A 14,505-nucleotide genomic window follows, 5' to 3' on the forward strand; every position below is an offset into this window, starting at 1 on the left:
AAAATAAGTCAAGAGATGGAGTGTCTGGGATAGAAATGGCAAAGAGGTCCAAGATGAACAATCTATTCACTAAGGCACCATAGTGATGGAGTCAAGAGGATCTGGGTTCAAAAACTACCTCTAACTCTAGGGACATGAGCATTGGTGAGTCAATTAATTTATATGTGTCTCAAGCAACTCCTAGTACTTATTTACTAATTCACAGACTGGTTGTAGTCTACATTGATGGAGGAAGTTAAAATTGTTAATAAATTCACAGATTTTTTGTTTTTCAGATATCTTCAAGTAAGTCCACTAGAGACTTATTAAGGTAGCTTATGTTGGTATGAAGATGTTTGTTGCTTATTCTTCAGTTTCAAAGAGGACCAATGACATCAGGAAGGTGATGCCTTGACTTTGACATGAATTGGATTTGTGAGGCAGAGCTATACAAAATCATCAACCTCACTCTCTCCTTCATAGTCATTGAAATCCAATGGCAAGACATAACCTTAATTTAGAAAGGCCAAGATTACCTATGAAAATGGTTCTGGGTTCTTGGAGGCACAAGTTCTGACATGTTGCAGAAGACATCACCTGTCAGTAACAATACGTGTAACATCTGAGAACCAGCCTAGGTAAGTTCACAGAAGCCCATCTCCAGAAATCTGGCCACCAGACAATGTTTTTGGCCACAGAAGCTCGTGAACTTATATACCAAATGACCAAGGGCTTGGGATCTACATGGGCTGTGGGATTGCCCAAACTAAAGAAATCATGGGATCATTTCAGATGCTATGTTGAAGTACCTTCAGCTAACAGAACCTATCAGCTAAGCAGAGACCCTACAATTTCCTATTCCTATTAGTTTGCTTCCTGTAACCTGGAATAGGGAAAAGCATGTGGATATCCTACATCTGATTCCATCCCTTCCAGTGTCATTTCAAGAGGTTGCCTCTGAGTGGATATGGCCACTTCAATGTTGCATGTATAGATCTTTAACTGGGGGTGGCAAATGGACAGAAAGGAAATTTGCCATGGCATGGAGAAATATAAAGGCATGAATAATGTGATCTGGCTCTCCACTATTGACATTTGAATAAATACCTTCACTAAATCACAGAATGAAGCCACAGCAAGACCTGCATTTTCTAAAAGGAATAGGGAGTTAAATTCCTTGCTTCTAGGTGGGGCAGTGACCCAGAGAGCTGAGGGGACAAAGGATTTCAAGGCTATAAATATCACCTGTAGTTGGACACAATTTAGAAGCTAAAATAGGCTTCTCAGTACAATGCCCTTATTCAATCTGTCTCTGTCTCTGTTTCTACTTCTCTGTCTCTGTCTCTGTCTGTCTCTGTCTCTGCCTCTGTCTCTCTCTCTCTCTCTCTCTCTCTCTCTCTCTCTCTCTCTCTCTCTCTCTCTCTCACACACACACACACACACACACACACACACACACACACACACACACATACACACACACACACAGAGATATAGTCTCATTCCCTATCCAACTAAGTAATACAATGAATTGAGCATTGGACCCAGAGTCAGGAAGAAGTGAGTTCCAATCCAGCCTCAGAAACTTACTAGAGCTGTGACTCTGAGCAAGCATTTAGTCTCTGCCTCAATTTCCCCAACTATAAATTGGAAATAATAATATTACCTACTTCCAAGAGTTATTACAAGGGTCAAATGAGATAATATTTGTAAAGTGCTTAGCACAGTGCCTGGCAGAAAGCAGGCATTTAAGGTTATTTCCTTCCTTCTTTCCATCTATCCATCACAGATACTTGTAATATACTTCTAAGTCACATCTAATACTCTCAGAAAGTTTACTCAGGAAGAATGAAATAGAAAAAAGGCTAGATTTGGAGTAAGAAAACCTGAATTTGTATCCTGGCACTGATATTTTACTGTGTTGCCTCCGAAAAGTCAGTTCACATTTGTGGGCCTCCATTTCCTCACCCATAAAATGAGGGGACTGAATTAGATGGCTTTTGACCCTAAATCTCTGATCCTAAGATTCTTTTGCACCTCTATACTATATGAAGGAAAAGAAAAACATGTGGATTTCTTCTACTAGGGAGTCTCTCTTACAACCAAATCCAATTATAACCCAGAGAGACAGGGAAAGGGGGTCAACATGTATGTTTTTCTAGGAGCCTGTAGTGTGAGCATGAGTGGATGCAAATTGTCCTATGAGGTTCTATGTTGAACTGTAGAGATCAAGAAAGAAATTCTCTCTTTGAACAGAAAAATATTTCCTGATATGAATGGATAGTGTGCATTATAAAACCAACAATAATAGTAATAATAAAAGATAAGTGGGAAAGTCTGCTGTTATCTCCATCTCCCGTAAGCCACATCTGTAGCAAAATTCAGGCTTACAGCTTGATTTATTTACCTACTACTCAAGGCAAGATGAACAGACGCAAAACAGTTCTGCTAATCTGGTGCTTTCGTATTTTCAAACAAGTACCAAAAAGTAAATAAGTAATCCTATAAACTGATAACAGTAATACTACAGTGTTTATGAAGTGGTCTTAATTTGAAGGCAATGTTTAAAGTTGTGCATAGTATATGCGTGCATCATAAATAAGTCTGTGCATGTAAGCAAGATAAGTGTATGGTTTATATGAGTGTGTTCTATTTCTTTTTTAAGGTCCCTTCCAGTTCTGACAGTCTATAAAACTATGAGATTTGAATTAAAAGTGTGTTCTGTTTTTGTAAATGATGATGGATGATTTTGTGTGTGTGTGTGTGTGTGTGTGTGTGTGTGTGTGTTTGCTGCCTTAGAGGGGATGTGTATGGCAGAAAGTTTGCCCCCTGAAAGCAGGACTTGTTCTATGTTTGTCTAGCAGTGTCACATAGCAGTTATTGCTAAATTGTTTAACTGAAGGTGTGAATAAATATGTCCCAGAGACACACCTTAAACTCAACATGTTTAAAAGTGAACTCATTATCTCTCCCCTCCCAAACCTCCCTTCTTCCAAACTTCCCTATTTCTGTCAAAGGCATCACCATCCTTCTGGTGTCTCAGGTTTGTAATCTCAGCATAGCGCCATTTCTATCTTCTCCCTTGATTCTACCTTGATCCCTTCTCCCCATTCATATAAGGACCATCTTAGTTCAGCGCCCCATCACCTCTCATCCAGATTATTAAAACAGCCTCCTAATTGATCTCCCTGACTCAAGTTTCTCGTAGCTCCACTGCATTCTCTATACTGCTACCAAATTAAATTCCCCTAAATACATATTTCACCATGTGACTCCCCTACTCAGCCAAATTCCAGTGGCTTCCTATTGCTGCTATAATAAAATATAAGCTCTTCTGTTTAACTTTTAAAGCCCTACACCAGGCTCCAGCCTACCTTCCCAACCTTAATGAAGTTTTTTTTTCTCTCTAGCAATTTGTAATTCAACCAAACTAGCCAGCCTTCTCTCTGATATTTCATCTACTATCTCCATCCCTGAAATCTATTGCTACTTTACATCTACCTCAGAGTCCCTCTCTTCCTTTAAAACATGGCTTAAACACCATCTTCTCCATGAAACCTTTGCTGATCCCCCAACTACTAGTGTCCTCTTCAAACAACCTTGTATTTAAATTATGTGTATTTAATTATTTATTTATTACATTTATGCTTTACATATGTTTGTATGTACTTGTTGCCTCCTATTAGAATGTAAACTCATTGCAAGTAGAGAATATTTCATTCTTTGTAGTTATATCCTCCATTTTACATACAGCGTCTAGTCCATAGTAGGTGCTTAACAGATACTTCTTGATTGTTGATTGATTAATAGTGTACTGTACTGCAATTCAGTTCAATTTACTAAATGTTTATTATGCTCCCATTATGTTCAAGGTACTAAATCAGAAAACTTGTCTCTTCATTTAAAATTGGAATTTCCCTCCATAGAGACAAGTAAATTCCAAGCACTGAGTCCCATTTCAGGCAATAGTCACCACCACCCTCATCTCCAGTTCCTGAAGGTTGGGGCACAGAAGAGATGAAGCAGAATCTGGCCTAAGTGGTTCTGGACAGAAGCATGAGGATTGTGAGGACTGGTTTGAGGGAGGGAAAAAAGAACAATTCTTTCTCTCCTTGTCAAAGTTTTCATACACTTTAGTGTCAAAGTTTTCATACTCTTTATCCTTATTCTTCTTTGATTTCCTAATCTGAAGAAGTCCTTCCAAAACCTTTTTTGGGTAGGTAGATAGGTCTTGTAAACCCTGTTGCAGGTAAGGATGTATTATATGTGCCTAATGATACGTGGATTCCTGAGGGTAGCACACCAGAAAAGAGAAATAAGCATTACTGACATTCCCAGGGAAAAAAAATAAGCTTAGGTCACCAAGTACAGTGGGAAGATGGGTTCCTTCCCAACCTTCTGGACTGGAGCATAAGGGACCCAGTTTTCACTGTTGAGTTCCTGTGAATAGTCCTTTTAAAAATATGAATTCCAACTGCCCCAGGTTTACAGGCTCGAAGGCACACAAGCTTGCCCTCACACACACTAATACTATACTATGCCATACTATACTATACCATACCACACCACACCATACCATACCATACCATACCATACCATACCATACCATACCATACCATACAATACTTCACAATAAACTACAAGGAGCTAGAGGTCTTAGATCCTAGACTGTTTGACTTCTGAATGAAACTCCGATCCACTTTAGGGGGTAAAAGTCAGGACTAAAGAGCTAGGTGAAAAACTCCTGGTAAGACATTTGAGTCAAGATAACTGAGGTACTGGGAAAGACAACCCATATTTCATAGAAGAGAAGCTGCACTGCACCCTAGATGGTAGAGATCTGGTGTCTACTTGTAGAGTTGGGCTGGATTCATTCAGTATGAGTAAGGAAAGTTAAAAAAGAGGAAGAAAAGGTGATCAAGGGGAAAGTAGTGAATTCAATGTAAATGGAGGAAGGCGGAGGTGGGAAAGAATAACCTTAAAGTGTTTCGCTATGCCTCAGGATAGGCAGCTGGAGTGAGATGTTTCTTTAAAGTAAACCTTTGAGGTGACACCACACACTCACCTTAGCTCCTCTCTCGAATTCTAAACCTGGATCTGAGACTTAAAACCTCTGATCTGAAAGATGACTCTGAGTGGGACACCTTTGCTCATTCAAGTGGCCAGAGGTTTTCTGGGGGTCTTCGATCCTCAGCAGACTTCCACCTCTCCCACTCTACCCCCAACCTCTAGCAGCATAGGTAGGTCAGATGCTCATGTTACAAGAGAGGAGACTTCAGGCCAGAGGCATTTTCCCCAGGCATCTGATTGACATTGGAGGAGAGAGCGGGCTCTTGCTCTGAAGGTGACAGCATCCCGTCTCTTTTCTAGCTAAATTCAGTCACACAACACTTAGACATACTTGAAAACCTTCCTAGTGCACAGCAGACCAGTGTCCTTCCCAAACGAAACGTCTTACATGAAGACGTTTTCTTTGTGCTCCCCTTGCCTCTGTCAGGACATTCCATACAAATGCCCGACTGAGTTCTGGAACCTGTGCCATTAAGCTACACCACTCTTCCTCCCAGGCCCCTGTTTTCCTAGAGATGTCTTAGTAAAGAGGAAGGCATCCTTTTGGGAGAGAGGGAAGAAAGGGGTCATCACCACCCCCACCACCCCGCACGCGTACTTCCTGTCCGGTGTTTCCTCTCTTCTAAGTGATTGAAGCAACTTGTTGGTTCTCTGTGCCCCTAACCACTCGGAGGAGGAATGCCCCCCGCCGCGGAAAGCCCCAAATCCTCCTCCTTGCCTCTATTTCTGCATCTCGCCTGCAAAACATTTAAAATATCGGTTTCCTCTGAGGATACCCTTCTCGGGACTAGACCGTCAGAAAGAAATATTTGGGGAGAGCTGGGTTTTCCTCCCTCCTCATCTACAGGGACAATTTTTTAGATGATTGCCGTTTCTCTCTCTCTCTCTCTCTCTCTCTCTCTCTCTCTCTCTCTCTCTCTCTCTCTCTCTCTCTCTCTCTCTCTCTCTCTCTCTCTCTCCCTCTCTCTCTCTCTCAATGAAAAGCGGAAAGAATGTGGAATTCCGGGGAGGCGATGACACATACAACAATGCTGTCACACCTGGCTGCAACAGCAGGGTCCTGGACAGCGGAAATGCCTGCAAGGGAGAAACAGGAGGGAGAGCCAGTGCGGGTGGTCAAAAGAAAAGGGATCTGGACCCACACTGAATGCACAAATCTCTGGGGATTGCGAATGAGGCCCTTGAAGGTCAGGAAGAGCCGTGGACCCAGGTTTGCTTTTTTCCCCCATTGCAGGAAAGTAGGGTTCGTGCACAGGCCTACTCTTAACCAGACACAATTTTGTTCCCATCTAAAATCGCTGGGACTTTGAGGACAGACCGTTCCCTGGTAGCTGGAGGGTCACTAGGATCATAGAAGTTTAGAGACAAAAGGGAATTTAGACATCAGCTAGTCCAATCCTCTTATTTTACAGGTAAGGAAACCAAGGTTTGGGGAGTTTGTTGCTTGACTAAGGTCATGCAGGTAGCAAGTGTCAGAGCAGGGATAAGCCAAGTCCTGAAGCCTGTACTACTGGGTTTGCAAACATCGCTTTTGTTTTCATTTGAGTTCCAAAGTTGCTTTGTTATCTTTGGTGAAAAAGAATCAAAGGCTACTTCGGGCTGCAATCTAGCCTGGAGGAAGTACCTGTTCTATTCAGTGTAGCTTTTGTTTTTTACAAGGACAGAGTCTGCAGGAGACTTCAGATCCGTTGTTGCGAAGACTTTCGGGAATTTTTTTCAATAAGGGACTAGCCGGTAGGATTTTGGCTTCTGGAGAAAAAGTCAGGACTCGTGCTGGAATGAATCGTGACTTCACTGTAGAAGTAAGCAATCGGCCTTAGACTTTTTCAGTCCTGCAGTCGAAGTGCCGCCGGCATTCACAAAGGATATGCCCAGATCCCGGGCTACGAAGGCCTGCAACGTCTTCCAGTTCCTAACTCAAAGGACTGGGATGTTTATAAGGATGCCCTTGAAACGGCGCCTTCAACTCGCAGCGTTTTCCAGTTTTAGTTGCGAAGGTCTGCGCGCTGAGGCACTCTTTCTTCTCCAAGCCAGCAACCGAACGCAGCACATTCTCGGACTAGCCTCTCTGGTTTTGGCTAGGAGATATTCGGTAGTTTGGAAAGGTCCGAAGACTCCAAGTTTCACTGGGGGGCAGAGCAGCTTTACGTCGGTGGGTCGTTGTTGTTTGTTGTTCCTTGTTGTTGTAATAAATTGCAGCGACCTGCTTATCTTGCCTGATCTATAACTAAGGTTACGTTTTTGTTCATGTAATCCATCTCTATTTATGCTAGGCGCTTGACAAGACAGAATCGCTTACTCTCAATACTTACTCAATTACTGCCTAGACCTGCTGTTCTCTGAACCATTTTGACTCTGGTGTCCCTAACTTAGTGACCATAGATGGAAAAATAAAGTGCTTTAAAAAAATATTCCCCCGTCCCAGCAAAAACAAAACTGCCTTTTCACCAATGATTTCAACTTGATCAGTTTCTGCAAGTCTCACTGTCCGATCACGCTTCCACTTCTTCAGATATCAAAGAAATAACGCTCAACCTACTCCGGGAGAAAAAGACGAACCAAATGAAAGATCTGGCATCCAACACTCCTGACTGGCTTGGGATCCACAGCTCCAGGTGTGTGAATTAGAGAATTCTTCTTTTCTGAGCTCCTTGAGAGTAGGGATTGTTTCTCTCTTTTTTCTTTTTTTTTTTTTCATTTCTTTTGGGTTTTTGTATCCCCAGCACCTAGCAAAACTTGGACACATAAATATAATAAGTTCTTAATAAATGTCTGATTGATTGATTCTCTTCTGTAAATGCGTAAGTGTATCCACATCTCTAATCTCCATACATATGCAAAATGAGTATACTGACATTTATATACGCATTCAATAACCTCAAAGCCGTATGGGAAAGGATTAGAGCCCGTGAATGAATACAGACCTAACGAGGAAATTGGGGGGAGGCCTATTTTGTTTACCAAACCAAAAGCCAAATTAACTACTTGAACTCGAGACATTAATTCCGCAATAGATAGAGTATTTATCAATCTCCAGGTATAGAAGAGGCTTTTACTGGAAATGTCTCTGAGCTTCTCTTACGAATTCAAAGATCAAGCCAAATGCGTCTAGATCTGTTCAAAAGAATGGAAGAAGGGGGTGACTGAGAGAGTGTTTCGTTCATTCAGTCTTAAAACATTACACAATGGACATACCACAAGGCCTTCGTGGAGTTCTCTCCCCGCCAGGACAAAGATGTATGATCCCTTCCTAGGTCTATCCCCGCAGTCTGTTCCCTTCTCCACCATTACCACCGAATACATTGAATTGTCCTAAGGCAGCTGGCACGGCATCAGCTAAGTATGGAAAGGAAGGTTTTAGAAATTTATTTTATGGGATAAACTTCTGAGAGACTGTACCATTACTACCTTGGACAGAATTCTCTATGGAAATAGAAATAGCCCCTTTATACTTAAACGATGAGCACGCTTCCTGAGACGCGGAGATGAATGGCACCTCTCTGCACAGGCTCAACTGCGCTGTTCTGAATATATAAAAAAGTTTTAAGGAAAAGCGGTGTGTAGTGTGTGCGTGCGTGCGTGTGTGTGTAAAAGAGAAAGAAAACGTGTGTGTAGTGCCGTTATGTTGGGGGGGGGGGGTGTGGAAGGTGTAGAGGGCCAAGCTGTCATCTGTTAGGTTTGGGAAAACTTGGGATTCTCAGTGCAATCGCTGCTTCCAAACCAGGTGGGTGCATTGTATTTATCAAATGTGACTTAGAAATGAACTCTACCGTACGCAGCTGGCTGCCCCGCTATAGGGGCTAAAGCTCCTGACGAAAGCGGAACTAGCCAGGGCCCATACAAATCAGAAAAGAGCGAGGATCCTCGCGCAGTAGGAGACTCGAAGAGGCAGCTTTAGGCAAAGAAAGGAGACCAGAAAACCCACTTTAGGCGGGGACTAGTCAGGACGGGGTGGGGCGTAGCGGGGAAGGGGGGGGGACACGGAGCCCCTCTCTATCCAACTGGCTCCCCCCCATGCCCAGAAGCTGAGCTCAACACTCGATTACCGCTCAAGAGGGAGGGAAAGGGAAAGAGGAGAGGGAAAGAGAGGAAGAAAAGTAGCAAAGTAAAGAGAGAGAGAGAGGAGTCGCAGCATCCCAGAGGAATCGGAGACACTTTTCAGAAACTCCGCTAAGACTGGACGTGTCCCCCAGGCCGGCCTGCACTTCCATTCCCTGGCCCCTCTCCCAGCTGGGGAGCCTCGGCAGAGGACGCTGTAGTCCGCAGCGGGGTAGGAGAAGAGAGGCAGGCTGCTTCTGCTCGTTGTCATGATGGCCAGCTACCCAGAGCCTGAGGACGATGCTGGGGCCCTACTGGCCCCGGAGCCGGCCACGGGACGCCCAGGAAAAGATTCCGAACCCCGGGGGCCCCGGGACTGCAAGGAAGAACTGAGCCCAGAGAAGAGCGGCGGAGGCGGAGGGGTCGCGGAGAAGCCAGACCCCTCGCAGAAGCCCCCCTACTCGTACGTGGCGCTCATCGCTATGGCCATCCGCGAGAGTGCCGAGAAGCGGCTCACGCTGTCCGGCATCTACCAGTACATCATCGGCAAGTTTCCCTTCTACGAGAAGAACAAGAAGGGCTGGCAGAACAGCATCCGCCACAACCTGAGCCTCAACGAATGCTTCATCAAGGTGCCTCGAGAGGGCGGCGGCGAGAGGAAGGGCAACTACTGGACGCTGGACCCGGCCTGCGAGGACATGTTCGAGAAGGGCAATTACCGCCGCCGGCGGCGCATGAAGCGGCCCTTCCGCCCACCGCCCGCTCACTTCCAGCCGGGCAAGGGCCTCTTCGGTCCGGGCGGCGCGGCGGGCGGCGGGGCGGGAGGCAGCGATGGTTACGGCTATCTGGCGCCTCCCAAATACCTGCAGTCCAGCTTCCTCAACAACTCGTGGCCCCTGACCCAACCGCCCTCGCCCATGCCCTATGCGTCCTGCCAGATGGCAGCGGCGGCTGCCGCGGCTGCAGCGGCTGCTGCTGCGGCAGCGGCCGGCCCTGGCAGCCCGGGAGGGGTAAAGGGGCTCTCCGGGGCCCCGACCTCCTACGGGCCCTACTCCCGGGTGCAGGGCATGGCGTTGCCCGGGGTGGTGAACTCTTACAACGGCATGGCGGGCCACCATCCAGCTCCTCACCCCCACCCTCACGCGCACCACCCCCACGCCCACCACCTGCACCCGGCTGCGACCGCGGCTCACCATCCGCCCCACCATCCGGCTGCCGCGCCCCCGGCTCAGCTCAGTCCCGCCAGTCCCACCGCCGCCGCGCCCCCGGCCCCCGCGCCAGCCCAGGCCAATGCGACTGGTCCCCCGCCTGGCCTCCAGTTTGCCTGCGCCCGTCAGCCTGACTTATCCATGATGCACTGCTCCTATTGGGACCACGACAGCAAACACAGCGCCCTTCACTCACGGATAGACATCTGAGGGAGGGACAGAGAAGGGCAGGAAGAAAAGAAAGGAGAAAGCAGACCCCGCAGCCGAGGTCCCGAGCACCGGCGCCAGAACCAATCGATCCTTCCCATCCGCTGGCCAAAAGGGCCGGGTTAAACCAATCTCCAGAAACGGACTGCAAGACGTTCCCTTGCTGTTTCTGCCCTCTCTCTTGAACTTTGATCTCTCTCTGCTCTTTCTCCTTTTCTCCTCTTCTATCTCTTTTCTCTCCCTGCTTTGTCTATTTCTCTTGCTCCCTTCTCTATGTTTCTTTCTCCTCTTTCCATCCTTTCCGTGCCTCGCCTTTGGCCTCATTCTGTCTTTATATTTTTCGCAACCTCACTCGTCCACCCTCGGAAAATCTCCCTTCTCTCTCTTCTCTCCTCTTCTTTCCAAGCTGGATGAACTGTGCCAAAATTTTTGCAGTGGGAAAAAAAAAATCAGCCCCAAAGCCCCAGCCAGCCCCCGGCCTGTTCCACACAGTTTACCTGGAGTCAGTGTAATTCCAGGGTCTCCGCTACACATCTTACAGGTCTGTGCGCTGTTGGCATTTTGATTGTAATTGCAATAAGAGCTCTAATCCTGGTATAGTCGCCCCCTCTTTTTTTTAAATCTATAAAAGGGGAGGTAGTTTTCCGTTTGAAACCTTCTTGCAATGAATGCGTCTGGTGAGGAGTTGGGGGGAGGGTAACGGAAAGATGGGAGATGAGAGTTCCCAGTGGGATTGGGGGGAGGGGGGGCGGGGGGGGGGGGGTGATGGTGAATAGTGCGATGCTAGAGAGTAACCCGTCCTGGGCATCGGAAGATCTGTTTTGTTTAGTTTAGTCTTAAAACCCATCTTCCAAAGAGGTCGAACTTCTATACTCTTCCCCAGTAGTTTATTAGAAGATGGTGCATTTCCCGGCGAGGAGGGATTTGCTAGAGTTCTAGCTCAGAAAGTAATGCTACATTTCTTTTTTTTTGCTTTTTTTTTTTTTTAAGTTGAAGCAAAGCCCTCCAGGGAAACCGGTGAAATGTTGTTGCCTAGAGGGGGCGAGTGCTGCTAGAATGTAAAATGAAACGCAAATTTATTTTTTTTAAAGCCTATTCAGGAAGTTGCTTAGAATTATTTTATTTGGGCCTTTAAATTTTTCTCCCAGCTACGAAGGGAAAAGGCTTTGTAAAAGACGGAATTGGAATGCGGTTCTCTTTAGCTCTTCTGAGAAAGTCCAGTTTTCACTTGATCTTCTCAAACCCTTTTCTCCACATATTTTTTGGTAGCTGGTTGTCAGTCACTCTCCCATCTCTCTCTCTTTTTTTTTTTTTTAAGAAAAATAATTGTTTTTCAGTCGCGGTTCTACGACCTTGCATAAAGTAATGTGAAACCCAGAAGTGATGTAGATACTGGTGCGAATTTCCAATGATTTTATAAATGTGTAAGCCCATAGCTATTGTTGCGTAGTGTTTTGTGGGGACCAACTTTTCTAGAGTCATCTATAGCACTTTTAATGTATTTTCTAGTATTGTAAATTCTTGAATAAAATGTTTTTCTTTCTTTTAACGAGCCTTCATATTATTTCGATGCCGACTAATTTATTGTCTTGGTAGATCTAAAGGGGGAGGGATGGAGATAATGCAAATTACACATTTTGCTCTTAATAGGAGTTCTCAAAAGGGTGATTGAGAACGATCTGGAGTTTTCTGTAATGTGATTATTTTCTTATATATTAAGACCATTTTCATCGTTGTTGGTTCTGCCCACTTCAGAGAGGGTTGGAATACATACTACCTATTTTCAGGTTTTCCTTCAAGATACATGTATTTTTATAGTCCAAAAGAAACATGAATATATAAATTGGCTGTGTGTCTTGTATATGTGTGCATGTCAAGCAATGAAACTATTCAGGTTTCTAATGTGTACATATATTTATATATGTCTAGAGCTACTACATCCGTGTGTAGACTATCAGTATATATGCCAACTTTTATTAGAAGTCAACCACATAATTCAAAACCAGAGAATAGCAGAGCTGAAAGAAACCTAAAGGAGAAAGAGACATACCAATTTAAGGCCAGCATCTTGATTTTACAAAGAAGGAAACCTAGGCCCTTAGATGTGTAGTGAAGTGGTTTGTCTGCAAGGCCACAGTAGATCAGTGCCAATTTATGAAGTGTTCAACAGTCCCTTGGATAGTCAGTGATTTGTTCTGAGAACCTTTCAAGCCAGGCAACTTACTAAATGGCTGAAGAAACAGCATCTGTTTTTCTTTGTTTCTTTTCCTTTTCTGATACTTGTACAGTAATGAATAAAAAGCAGGGCTTTTGTACAAGCGACCAGGCATTTGAATTGGTTCCAAAATTGTGAGCTCAGAAGTGGATTAACGATGGGTTGCCTTTCATTACTTTAATGGGATTACAGGTATCATTCTAGACAGTTTGCCCTTGGTGATGATGCAGCTGGGAGCTGTTTCTGTTAGTTGAGCCTTTTTACCCCTAGCCCATCCACTTATTAATATAAACCTGTCCCTCCCCTCCCCTTTTCCTTTGCTGACAATAGCACCACAAACCAGAGGCAGAGGTCGCAGATTGGGACTTTAAACCAGGAGAAAAAGGACCGAATGGGAAAGAGGGAATAGGCAAGTTGCTTGTCTGAGCTCATCTCGAGCCCGGGAAAGAGCCGAGGCTCCTCTAGATTTGTCCTGGTGACATAACCTATTTTTGGATAGGGTTGTGAAAATCTGGGGTTATATAGTCTGCTTGTGACTGAAGCTGTGGGGCTGAGGACAAAGGGAAATTCAAGAGAAGAGTTCCGCACCTTGGTATGCCCCATCTCTTTCTCCGAAATCCCTTAGACATTTAAGCTGACTGTTCAGGCCCCGTTTCCTGCAAAAGGGTGGGGAAGAGATCTTAGGCTTTGAGCTTCTCAGCTTTTTGAGGTGACAGGACCCTTCTGGAAAGTCTTGCAGTGAGAGAGAGGTACTAGAGGATAGAAATGTGTGAAAATATAGAGATTGAGAGACAGAGCTGAAACTTAACCATTTCTCACCACTGATCTTTGCTTCTCTTTGATAGAATATGCAGTAATCTCTGCATTCAACACATATGCAAGCCATGGAGTGTGTGTTATATGTGTGTAATTGTTTGTGTCTATCTACTGTAGTTTGCATAGGTAAGAAAGGGAAGATAAATGGTTCTTCGAGAATATTTGAAAAAAAATTATTGATGTTTTCTGCCCCAAATAGGAAACCAATTATTTGCGTTTAGAAAAGAGAGAGGGGCTGAAAATCTAAGTCCCTTGATGTAGAGTCAGAGACAATTTAACAGGTATCTAGGAAAGTGAAGTGGGACCAGGACTGTTTGAGACTTATTCTAGATATCTCTGAACACTATCTCAGCTCTAAGTAAGGTAATTTGCCAGCACTGTGCTGTGGGAAGGGAGGCAATGGTCAGGCTGGCTTTGGCTCCAGGCAAGACTGAGCTAGGAGAAGAAAAAACAGAATGGAGGATGAGAGAGAGAGGGAAGAACCAAGTGAAGTCTGGCAAAGCAAATAGCATCAGATTTAGCAGAATTGAAAGATCTCTCATGTATCTCCACCTGGCCACATACAAGAAAGAGAAAGGGGAGAAATTTTTTTAGTCAGAAAATTGTCCATGGTACCCTAGATTGGGGATAGTAATCTTTGACCAGTTCTAAAAGTTTAAGCTCCTTATATTCTACTTCACTTTTTCTCCATTCCCTCCTTTTCCATCTCCTCCTCCAATTCTTTCCTTCCTCCCTATCTCTTTCTTTTCTTTTTCTTTCTTTCCTTCCTCTTTTTCCTCCCTTCCTTCTCTCTATCCTGCTTTCCTTCTTTTCCTTTTCTTTTCCATTCCTTCCTCTCTTCCCTTACTTCCTTTTTCTTTCTTCCTCTCTTATCTTCTTCCCTTCCTTTATATTCCTTACTTCCTTTCTTTTTTCTTCATTCTCTTTCTCCCCATTGCAAGGATGCTCTGAAAAAAACTTATCTGAAGATAT

General features: G+C 44.6%; 1 protein-coding gene and 2 long non-coding RNA genes across 8 annotated transcripts in view; 2 read left to right on the forward strand and 1 right to left on the reverse strand.

The window, feature by feature from the left end:
* Positions 1 to 11,195, reverse strand: part of LOC140506395 (uncharacterized) — a 162,454-nt gene extending 151,259 nt beyond the window's left edge. For 2 of the 6 annotated variants that reach the window (XR_011967914.1, XR_011967916.1), the window contains exon 1: positions 11,000 to 11,187. This is a non-coding gene — a long non-coding RNA (uncharacterized lncRNA). Of the gene's footprint in view, positions 1 to 10,999 lie in introns of all 6 variants that reach the window. The other 4 variants (XR_011967915.1, XR_011967912.1, XR_011967918.1 and 1 more) reach the window with 4 other exon arrangements.
* Positions 5,702 to 7,834, forward strand: LOC140506398 (uncharacterized). The gene is made up of 2 exons (XR_011967920.1): positions 5,702 to 7,201; positions 7,562 to 7,834. It is a non-coding gene; the product is annotated as an uncharacterized lncRNA (long non-coding RNA).
* FOXL2 (forkhead box L2) lies at positions 8,875 to 11,099 on the forward strand. Its single transcript, XM_072613523.1, has one exon. It carries the CDS (start codon positions 9,357 to 9,359, stop codon positions 10,503 to 10,505), a length of 1,149 nt encoding a protein of 382 aa, XP_072469624.1. The 5' UTR covers positions 8,875 to 9,356; the 3' UTR covers positions 10,506 to 11,099.
* Positions 11,196 to 14,505: the final 3,310 nt, after the last annotated feature.

Source organism: Notamacropus eugenii, chromosome 5 (assembly GCF_028372415.1).
Source record: "Notamacropus eugenii isolate mMacEug1 chromosome 5, mMacEug1.pri_v2, whole genome shotgun sequence".
Taxonomy (NCBI): Eukaryota; Metazoa; Chordata; class Mammalia; order Diprotodontia; family Macropodidae; genus Notamacropus; species Notamacropus eugenii.

Bases quoted from the DNA above. Each gene is read 5' to 3' on its own strand.
- FOXL2 (XM_072613523.1), top strand. From the start codon at position 9,357: ATGATGGCCAGCTACCCAGAGCCTGAGGACGATGCTGGGGCCCTACTG.